Raw genomic sequence first — 10456 nt, forward strand, 5'->3', positions numbered from 1 at the left:
ACAATTTTCCTTCTTCAAAAATTATAATTTAAATCCAATATGCAGGCAGGTTTTTTCTGATTTGGGACATTGATCAGAACTGCTATACTTGACCCACTAAACAGGTAGTCAAAATGACAGTTAAAACTGAAGAATTTTATAATATTTATAAAAATCAATCTTGGATCAACAAAAAATTTTTGTTTACATATCAGCCTTAAATTTAATATACAGCAATTAATTTATCTGTCACTAAACAACAAAAAATTAACTTATAAATAAAAAATATATTCTGAAAAAGTTTTATTACAAATCAATCACACATTCAACAATTTATACAAGTTTCTTGGCTTCAAAGAACTTCCTCAAATGCCTCATTTGCCAAGCACCCATTCCGACAAGTACAACAGTTTGAACAATAGCCCACCATAGTACTCTAGAGTTAGTGCTTTCACTAGTTTGTCTAAATCGGTCCTCTCGGTACTAGAAATAAATAATTATCAATTCATATTCCGTTTGACAACCCACAAGCTTACCCTTTGGTAGTTTTGCTCTTTGGTGATCTGCTCAACCTGATCCAGTAACTGTCGAATTCGAAGCTGCAATTCAGATAATTTCTCCTTCTGGACAACTTCTCCATAGTTTATAGCATGTTCGCCCACTTGTATGTCTAAATGGACTCTCAGCTGTGAGCCACCAAACCAGGCTGAACTGTTGGAGTACATGCAAATAACATGCTCTCCAGGTACATGGGAGGTGAATGAGATTTTGCCCTCTGAGGAATACACTCTGGATAGGATAGTTTTATCGTCCGGGTCTCGAATATCGACGTGCATTCCAATGCCAGGGGAAGAGGGCATAAAACCTCCAGTTCTTGGATCATACAGTTGCACCTTGTAGTTTACTGAAATGTATTCAGTTGTAGGTGGTTTTTTAAGTAAAAATAGCAATGTTACGTACCAACTACATTAGTTTCATCTGGTATTTCCTCAATGAAACATTTTCTTTCGGTTTCAGCTATGTGGAAATACAAAGCGGTGGAAAGGTTTGCTAAGAGAAAAAGCCCGAAAATTGGACAAAGTACTTTGATCATTGTGTCTTTTTGTAAGGAGTCACTTTTAATAAAAGTTAGATCTTACTTTAATTAAAAAAATTAGGAAAAAAGAGAAAATACCAAAATACACGTAGCCACTGTGTAGATTGAGAAAAATTTTGACAGTAGTTGACACTCTTCTTGACAGTTGGCTGTCACGCATTAACCTAACTCCCACTTTTTTGCTAGTCTACCATTTATACAGCGCTTAATATTGAAATTTGGAACAAATTCATACAATGTTGCCAGGTTTTCATCTTTCATCTACCGTTAAAAAGAAAAAATATAATAATATAATTACAGGTACTAAATTTTGTAGTGTTTTTCCAGTTTATTGGATAGGAAATTTAATGAGGATTTCAAAAATGTGCTTAAAACTGTCATTTTCTCACTCCAAGCGGGTTTTACAGGCGTTTTTGTCTTGTGACACACACACAAACTTTTTTCACAGTGTAGCCCCTTTATTAAAGCCAAAATGTCACTACATCAAATTTCCACCATCGATCTAAAGGTATTTGCACAGAAACAAATTTAAAAATTAAAAACTTTTCTCAACTTGCAAGGGTACTCCTTTGTACATTTTTAAACTTTTTCTTTTTATTTTTTTACAAAAAAAAACGGTGTTTTTTTTGAAAAAAGCGTACACATGAAAAACGTTGCGTCTTGTCTAGATAAATTTTGGGTCAAAATTTTAGACTCATGAATTAAAACATTTCTGAGATATCTTCCATTGATTGAATATCTCAGGAGAGACGAGTTTCTGTTCATTTTGTTCTCAAAAGTGCAACGTTGCCATTTTTTTGTTTAGGCTGCAAAAGGATTCTTTTTCTTTTGACATATTTATTGTGTTTATGGATTTTTTTGTTTACATGTCAGAATAACTGAAAAAGTCAACAAAACTAGAGTTGCTACTAACTAAAAATAGCCTGATACTTGAAGACTGGTGGGTTCTTTGGAAACAATAAGATGTGAGAGGTTTATTTCTTCTAAATTGTAAACCCATTTTTCAACTGACCTTCCGCTAAGCAAAAGCTTCTGGCGCCAACTGAAAAATTCGCATAGAATAGAAGAACGTATCTTCCTAGAACCCAGAACCCACCCGACGTACCCCACAGTTATCTTCTTAACCACTAAAGCCAGGTATAACTTCAGGTAACCGAAATCAGGACGGCAACTGTTTATTGGCGGCTAAATATTTAATCAAACCGAGAGGATGGTGGGGACCAGCGTTTCAAGAACTTGTTTCAATATCTTCAACCTGTTCGTCGATGGTACCTGTCGTGTTGCTTTTCCACCAGGTCCATGCTTATATGCAGCCGGTCGCGCAAAGTTATTTTGTAATTAAAATAGCCGTGGGCGTTAGCTCCTTATTTACCAGCGACGAAGTGTTGCTAGTACCGAACACTTTTCCCTCGTTTCAGCTTTAGTACCGAAATGCAGCCAGCGATTCCGGTGGTTTTCGTCGCGGTTTTTCTCGCTTTTCACGCAGTTTCGGCCACTCCAAGGGCAGGGTTGTACGTCGACAATGGCCGTGGACAAAGTGCCATGGAAAAACTCATGTCAAAGGCTGAAAAACGGGAAATGGAAATGGAGTTTCTTAATTTATTAGGTGAGGCACTTTTAATTAGCGCTTTTATTACTCCCAATTTTTAAACTATTATTGTCTAGTGAACGTTTTTGTATACCTTTTGGTTGTTGTCTTAAAAGTCATTACATTGGTTTTTGTTATTGTTAATTCGTAAATAATTATAACCAATTTATAACCAGTGCAGTAGAAAATGTGTTCAAAATAAGTTTTTGCCACTTGGGGTGTCATGGATAAATAAAAAAATGTGATCTTTCTTATACAACCAACAGTTTCACAATGTTTTTGTTTTGTATTATCATCAGTGTCAGGTCGCCTATGGACAGCAATTGTCACAAAAAGCGTATGTCTTAGATAACGTTGTAAACAATTATTATATGACAGCTGTCAATCCGCCACGCCGGTTTGATTTCAAACCATATACGAACTTATCAACGGCCCTACGTTCATGCTAGAACGAGAGAACCACAGCCAACTAAGACCATAACAATTATTGAACACCCGTTAAAAACTAATAATTTAATTGAAGTTTAATATGAAATATATTTTATATAATTTCTGAGATACCGACGGTTCAATATTTTTGATCAAAACAAATTCCTGTAAATTAGGATTAAATTCGCCTACCATCTATATTTTAATTGTAACGGTAAATTCCATTAAGATATCAGTTTGTTTTATGCCATTTTCAAACTTACACTTTTAGCAGGAAAAACTACGTTTTATTAAATATATAGCGTTGATTTATCAAATATATACAATTGTCATGATTATAAAGATTATTATAACGGCAAATCCCATTAAAATGCTATTAAGTATAAAGAAAATCTCAAATTAAAAAATGTTTTTAAATCGCACTTTTTTGTAGTGGCCGGGTAGCTAGATGGCACAGGCGTAGGCACCGCCTACTATAGTAGAAAGCCTAGAAGGTGCTTGTCAAAAATTCCAATATGGCGGAAATAGTGGTGACAGTTTGCGTTTGTTTGTATTGTGGAAATCGAGAGTTTTTTTGAGGATTAGATGAATTTTTACGGTTTAAAATCAAAACTTGAGGTTATTTGCGTAAGTTATTTTTGTTTGCTGCCGTTCATAAGTTTTTCAAGCCACATTGTAATAGAAATTCAGGAAAAAGTCCAACCTTGTCAGTTTTTTACTTTACAAAGAACCGGATCTAACTCAACAGTGGTTGAACACTTTGAAGTGGGATGATTTTACTCCAACACTATACTCAATGGTAGGTACAAGTGCTTTCTAGTACAGTAAACTTATTAGGTACTTGTTACATGCACAGGTATGTGAGTTTCATTTTAAAGCATCCTTCATTGTGAGAGCAACAAAAATAATTTTGAATGAATGTTCTTGGTAATAACATAAGAACCATTTACCAGTTTTGCTTACCTAGTTTCAAGGATTTACAGATTTTCTTACATTGAACAGTGTTTAAACTAGTTTGCTGTGTGTTGTACTTTCCAGGACAAATGTTCTAACCAATTTGTTTAGGCTGGACTTGATTGTGTATAAAAAAGCTCTATCTATACATATCTGGATCAGAAATGAACCTTTTTTTTGATTTCTCACTCTTGCAATCAACTAGACGAAACAATTAAAAAAATACATATTTCTTACTGCATCTGCGTACGTTTGTGTATAAAACGAACGCCGCCATTAAAAGTGGTATTTTAGGCTTTCTTGTATAGAGGGCGGTGGCGTAGGGCGTCCGTAATTTGACAATGTGTCTTCACTGTCATCTGATCAACGTATTTAAAAAACCAACCGGTGTCACGTGACCTACCGTCATGCGATTTCACGGAACAGACTAATGAATGAATGCGTTAAAAGTTTGTAAATTAGTTTTAGAAATATCAAAACACTGTGCGTAATTTAAGAAAACAGTGCTGACTGATGCTTGAACTGGTAAAATTTTGTCACTTAAGTTTGGGTCAGCTTTTATCCTATAAACATAGAAAAAATAATATTACTTAATCACATATACAATGTGATGGCTATACTCTATTCTGTTTAGTATCAAAGCACTTTCAAGTTTATTTGTTCAAACTTTCCAGCTAATAGCTACACACACACACACTCTATGAAGAATTTTTAAAGCAAATAAACTTTTCAGTAGAAAAGGTGAAATTAGTGGAAAATACGCTGAGTTTCGGCTTTTAAACTATATTATTGAAATGTACCAAATGGTTGATTTATCATTTTTGGAAATCAAACGTAAGAAGTTTTTTGTCGGTGTCAAATTATGGTATTTTTTTAATAAGGGATGACTTCTTACAAATTATAAAAAAAAATTTTAATGAACTCCTAACCCCGGAAAAATTCAGTTTTCTATAATTAATGAGTTCATTACAAAACAATATGTTTTGTCATCAAGAGGTAGAAAATATTACTGCATTGAAGAAATATAGAAAATTTAATATAGACGTCTCTACCAGTATGAATAGTTTATGGGTAAATTTCCATAAAATGAAATAAATTTCAATCACATTAAATACCAAACCTTTTTACTATGCACGCAAAACTCCTATAAGAACTGTGCAAATAAAAATTAATTTAAATATTTGGGATTTGATTATTGGCTAATGGTTATTTTTATAACATTTTATTAGCGGTTCTTTGTACACTTACTATTCTCTGTAGACTTTGTAATACTGAAATTTTATCTTGTTTGTGGCAAAAAAACCACCTTTTCGAAACATTTCAAATCACCTGAAGGAATGTTAAAATCTGTCTTAAAATAATAATAGACATTTAGCCAACGAGTCTATTAATGAAAGCGATTAATAAAATTGAGAATATTAATCGCTTATTAATATAAAAGTTGGTTACAACATTTTCCGTCAACTGTAGTTTATAATCCTACAAAGTTTGAAAAAAACTAATTGTCAGTTGTATGCGCGACACTGCAAACCGAAGTCACAGGCAGCCTTGACAATGACAATGACAGTTAGTTTTGTCGGTGGTGAACGTCAACTAAAGAATGTGTGTCTATTTCTCTCTGTTTCATACAAATAAAAAAGGATAGAACTGTACTATGAGCGTATTTGATTGCCTGATAAGATCATGCATTAATGGGACTCATTAATAAACGACTTTGCATTCGATGTTAATTCAAAGTAAAGTCAGAGTCAAAAATCACCCTGTTGATTTGAAGAAAATGATCTGTATAAACAATTTTTTTTCAGGATTACCGAATCGTCCTAAAAAGCTCAGTAAAGCGAGAGTCACTAAATCTGCACCAAAATTCCTAATGGACATTTATAAATCATTGTTGGACGAAGATGACGAAGGCAATAGACGAATAAAAAGGGAAGCAGACTTAAATTTGAGCGGCGAAGAACAAAAGAAGATCGATCAGAGTGACGTCATTATTACGTTTGAGAGTATCAGTAAGTGTCTATAGCAACATAAGAACCATATTAAGTTGAAAAAAGTACAGGATTGGTCCGTATATTTAGACAGCTTGTGACAATTTTATTTTTGACAGATAGGAAAAACATGTTTCACCCTGTATATTTTTTGTTTTATTGATAATTCTTTTTTTTTTCGTTTTTAGTTTAGCTATTTTCTCTGTTACCATTGAAGTCATTCATGTAGTAAGGTTGATTTCAATTAAGTCTTTAGGCCTAATTATATTAACCGATTTGTACAGGGTGTCCTAATAAAACGTACGCGCAACGGGAAAAAATTATTTTAATAAATATGGCCAGAAATTAAACTCAGCTTTCTAAATCAAAAATCAAACAAAATCTGGTAATAAATTAAATTAAACCAGTTGCAACAGTTGAAATTGTAAGAGACACACAACTCGCAACACTGTAAAGGCCAGTTGACACTTATTGCTGACACCTAACAGTCACGTGACCTTCAAAATTTAGTTTAAACGTTGAAAACTTGGTAAATCAAATTTTGACAGTTGCAAAGGCTGAAATTGTAAGAAACTCGTCACGTGACTTATATAATGTAATTTTTAAGCTTGCAACACTGTTAAAGCCAGCTGACACCTGTCGAAACAGTCACCTGACCATTAAAACTGTGAAAATTTGCTACACCAAATTTAGACAGTTGTAAAAGCTGAAATTATAACATACACGTTTCTTGGCGTTAATTATGCAATTTTAAACCTGCAACACTGTAAAAGCCAGTCAAAAACAGTCACGTGACCTTCAAAATGTAGCATAAACGTTGAAAACCTCGTAAATTAAATTTAGACAGTTGCAAAGGCTGAATTTGTAAGAAACCTATCACGTGACTTATATAATGCAATTTTTAAGCTTGCAACACTGTTAATGTCAGCTGACACCTGTCAAAGCACTCACCTGACCATTAAAACTGTGAATATTTGCTTCACCCCAAATTTAGACAGTTGTTAAAGCTGAAATTATAACATACACGTCACTTTTGACGTTAATTATGCAATTTTAAACCTGCATACACTGTAAAAGCCAGTCAAAAACAGTCAGGTGACCTTCAATATGTAGTAGAAACGTTCAAAACTTGGTGAATTAAATTTAGACAGTTTCAAAAACTCAATTGTAAGATGCCTCTACACCACATTTTGATAATCCAATTTTTGTGAGCTTGCAACACTGCAATGGCCAGTTGACACCTGTCAAAACAGTGACGTGACCAGAAAAAAATAGTTTAAACTGTAAAAATTTGCTACATCAAGTTTAGACAGTTGTAAAAGCTGAAATTGTTAATAAAATGTAAAAATTGTAATTTGCCTGTTTTTCAAAATGACAGTTGCCATGCACTGGAGCGAGGTCGTTAAACGTCACGATGACGTAATTTAATAAATTAAACAACTGTCAAATTACGTCATTGTGACGTAAAGCTCGATCGACACGCTTGGGACGGCCAAATGTATGGTTTTATTATGATTTTACAACAAAACTATAAATTACTCAATTGTCGTTGTCGAATTACGTCTTTATGACTTCAAATGACAGTCTCTCTTTGATTATTTATGGCAACTGTGATTTTGAAAAACAATAACAATTTTTACTTTCCATTAACTCGAAAACGGTATCAAATTTGTATTTTTTTTTTTCACTTTTGCTATTTTATTTAATATTATTTTCTGGTGATTTAGGACTGGATGATAAGTCCTACAACTTTTGTGTTAACAGGTTTTCCTCAACAACCCTGTACATATGGAAAATCAAACTAAACTTAGGATGACGTCACATATTTCTTATAGGACTGCTGTGATGTCATTGGAGTTTACTGTGATTTTTCTCTAATACAAAAACTATTATAGTATTGACCAATTGAGAACTATAGTTCAGATAGAAATCATTTTCTTAAAAAATCTCTTCAACAATGATTATTGCACAAACCGAATTTGCTTCAGATCATCACGTGGACAGTGTGAGGCATGAAAGAGGCAAAAGATTGTGGTTTGACGTGTCTGAGTTGCCGGTGGCTGAAGATATTGTGGGCGTGGAATTGAAGATATACCAAAATGACAGTCTTTCGAAGCATCGCAATCGTAATTACATAGTTACAGCCTATCAGCTGATTGATAATGATGAAGGGTAAGTTGGTAAGTCTGCAAAGTGGAAAGTATCTTAATAAATAAATCTATTTCAGAGAAAGTCAGTTAGAATACATGTCAGAAGTTGTTACAAGCGGTGATTTTTCCGGCTGGATTGGAATCAACGTTACTAAATGCTTAGCTAGTTGGGTGGCCTTCCCAGAGTCCAACAAAGGCATTTACCTATCTGTACGACCTCACGATAAAAGTAAGTCACCCTAACGTTTTTACTCATGGCCAAAGATCATAATTTTATTTGAAAAAATATACAGTGTGTGCGCATTATGTTGACCCCCAAAAACAACGCAAATTCCTAAAACTAAACCTAAACGAATCCCATCTGGTAACACTAAAAGCAAACTTAATCGAATTCTCCTCACTATTCAGTTTCAAGTTTACTTTAAACAAATAGTACGTCCAGAGTAAAAATAGCCACCGTCGATTTATTTGCATGTGCACTTGGTATAAACAAAGTAATATCGATTTTTTATGGAAATAAGCACTCGGTCACTTGTTAAATAGCCGTTATTCAATTCTTTTATGTTTATCATCCTTATTAGAATATATTAATCGTTAAAACACCGGGACTCTATTATTTACTCTTGGGGTTTCAGGTCCAGGTGTTAGACTGTGCAATTAATAATGTTAATATTATACGGTTTAAACCACGTGCTAAACTGTCTGTTAGCAAGTGTTTACCTTAAAATAGTTTTAATATTTTGTCATCATTTTACCATTATTGTGTAGCAGGTTTCAGGTAGAATAACAATTTTTACAAGAAAAGTTTAAATAAACAAAAATTATAGTGCTTTTTTTATCATTTCATTATATGAATTTGCATAAACTTTTTTAGGGTTTACCCTGAAAGCTACTGTCAGACAACAAAAATGAAGCATAACTTTGTAAGTGACATCAGTGTGTCAAAACGATTGTGACGTCATTAAGCGTTGGTCACAAACTATATACTTTACCAGAAAGTCTGATTAAAACTAAGTTCACACTCCACATGCGCAGAATTTGCTTTAAAACTTGTGACCAACTGTCAAATGACACACCCACACTTGTCACTTACAAATTGTATCTCTATCTTTGTCTAGCGCATTGATTTTCATATTTCTGTTTTTTTTAGCACATGAAGTACGTCCTGAAGATATTGGACTTATAACTGTGAGAGGAGACGATGCCACCCATCCTTTTATGGTTGCTTTCCTAAAAGCATCGACATCGATTAAACCACGACACACGAGAGAAATCCGAAGCAGAGTAAAAAAATCTGATATGTCTAACATATTTGGCCCTAGAGGTACTTTTACCCCATTCAGTTAATTATTGACAGTACTGAATATAGGAACTATTTCAACGTTTAGGTTACGAACCGGAAGCCAGAAGCACCTGCCAAATAAATACGCTCTACATTAGTTTCAAGGATTTGGAGTGGCAGGTAATACATACTCGGCGTTGTACAGCGCGACTTTGACGTCACAATGACGTAGTTTGACAGTTGACCAGAATACTGTTTCTTTAACCTACGTCATTGTAACGTCAAACCGTTGGGACACAGTATCTTTATTGCTTTTGAGCAGGCTTTTAAAACGACTTTAAAACTAACTCTAACTTTACATGTTTAGGATTGGATTATTGCCCCTGACGGTTACGCTGCCTACTTTTGTCACGGAGAGTGCAACTTCCCCCTCAACGCCCATATGAACGCCTCAAACCACGCCATTGTCCAAACTCTGGTTCACTTGATGTATCCAACCAAATACCCAAAATCGTGTTGCGCACCCACCAAACTCTCACCAATTTCCGTTTTGTACTTCTTGGACGATCACAATGTGGTATTGAAGAAATTCAAGCAAATGGTGGTCAAAACCTGCGGGTGTCGCTAAATATTAGATTGTTAAGGAAAAATGATGTTTTTATATGTGATTCCTAGACTGATTTGATTAGGTTTTCTTTGTTATAAGAACTGTGCGGCAACAACCGATATGATATTCCAAATGAAAATTTGTACATACAGAGAAACGTTTTAACTGTAGTTTGTGTTTAATACGTATATTTGGAGATGATATTCCAAACGAAATAATTTCAGAGGGTCTGATCGACCTTTTTATGTACGTTATTAACTGTGTACGTGTTATCAAATTGTATTTTTACTTATAAATAGATTGTCTTATAATTTTTAAGCAGCAAATTTTACATAGTGTCCTATTGTAATATATGTACTGTAAATATTATATTTCTGAATTAT

At 33.9% G+C, this 10456-nt stretch overlaps 2 protein-coding genes across 3 annotated transcripts; one reads left to right on the top strand and one right to left on the bottom strand.

The window, feature by feature from the left end:
• Positions 1-267: 267 nt before the first annotated feature.
• Positions 268-1205, bottom strand: eca (transmembrane p24 trafficking protein eclair). The gene is made up of 3 exons (XM_081972322.1): positions 940-1205; positions 516-883; positions 268-462 (listed from the first exon to the last, which is right to left on the bottom strand). The coding sequence occupies exons 1-3, from the start codon at positions 1070-1072 to the stop codon at positions 313-315; spliced, it is 651 nt and encodes a 216-aa protein (XP_081828448.1). The 5' UTR covers positions 1073-1205; the 3' UTR covers positions 268-312.
• Positions 1206-2024: 819 nt separating this feature from the next.
• Positions 2025-10442, top strand: gbb (TGF-beta family member glass bottom boat). 2 transcript variants are annotated; one of them, XM_081972292.1, is made up of 8 exons: positions 2025-2224; positions 2494-2681; positions 5852-6055; positions 8023-8206; positions 8262-8413; positions 9335-9508; positions 9573-9646; positions 9834-10442. In XM_081972292.1, the coding sequence occupies exons 2-8, from the start codon at positions 2507-2509 to the stop codon at positions 10092-10094; spliced, it is 1224 nt and encodes a 407-aa protein (XP_081828418.1). In that variant the 5' UTR covers positions 2025-2224; positions 2494-2506; the 3' UTR covers positions 10095-10442. The 2 variants fall into 2 exon arrangements, with proteins under 2 accessions (XP_081828418.1, XP_081828417.1); XM_081972291.1 differs by having other exon boundaries at positions 2025-2212.
• Positions 10443-10456: the final 14 nt, after the last annotated feature.

Source organism: Ips typographus, linkage group LG2, assembly GCF_016097725.1.
Source record: "Ips typographus isolate SLU linkage group LG2, UJ_Ityp_2.0, whole genome shotgun sequence".
Classification (NCBI taxonomy): domain Eukaryota; kingdom Metazoa; phylum Arthropoda; class Insecta; order Coleoptera; family Curculionidae; genus Ips; species Ips typographus.

Coding starts and splice junctions, on each gene's coding strand:
- eca (XM_081972322.1), bottom strand. CDS start 1,072: ATGATCAAAGTACTTTGTCCAATTTTCGGGCTTTTTCTCTTAGCAAAC. Junction 884..939: donor AGATGAAACTAATGTAGTTG/GTACGTAACATT, acceptor AATACATTTCAG/TAAACTACAAGGTGCAACTG. Junction 463..515: donor AAGAGCAAAACTACCAAAGG/GTAAGCTTGTGG, acceptor ATTTATTTCTAG/TACCGAGAGGACCGATTTAG.
- gbb (XM_081972292.1), top strand. CDS start 2,507: ATGCAGCCAGCGATTCCGGTGGTTTTCGTCGCGGTTTTTCTCGCTTTT. Junction 8,207..8,261: donor CTGATTGATAATGATGAAGG/GTAAGTTGGTAA, acceptor AATCTATTTCAG/AGAAAGTCAGTTAGAATACA. Junction 8,414..9,334: donor TGTACGACCTCACGATAAAA/GTAAGTCACCCT, acceptor TGTTTTTTTTAG/CACATGAAGTACGTCCTGAA.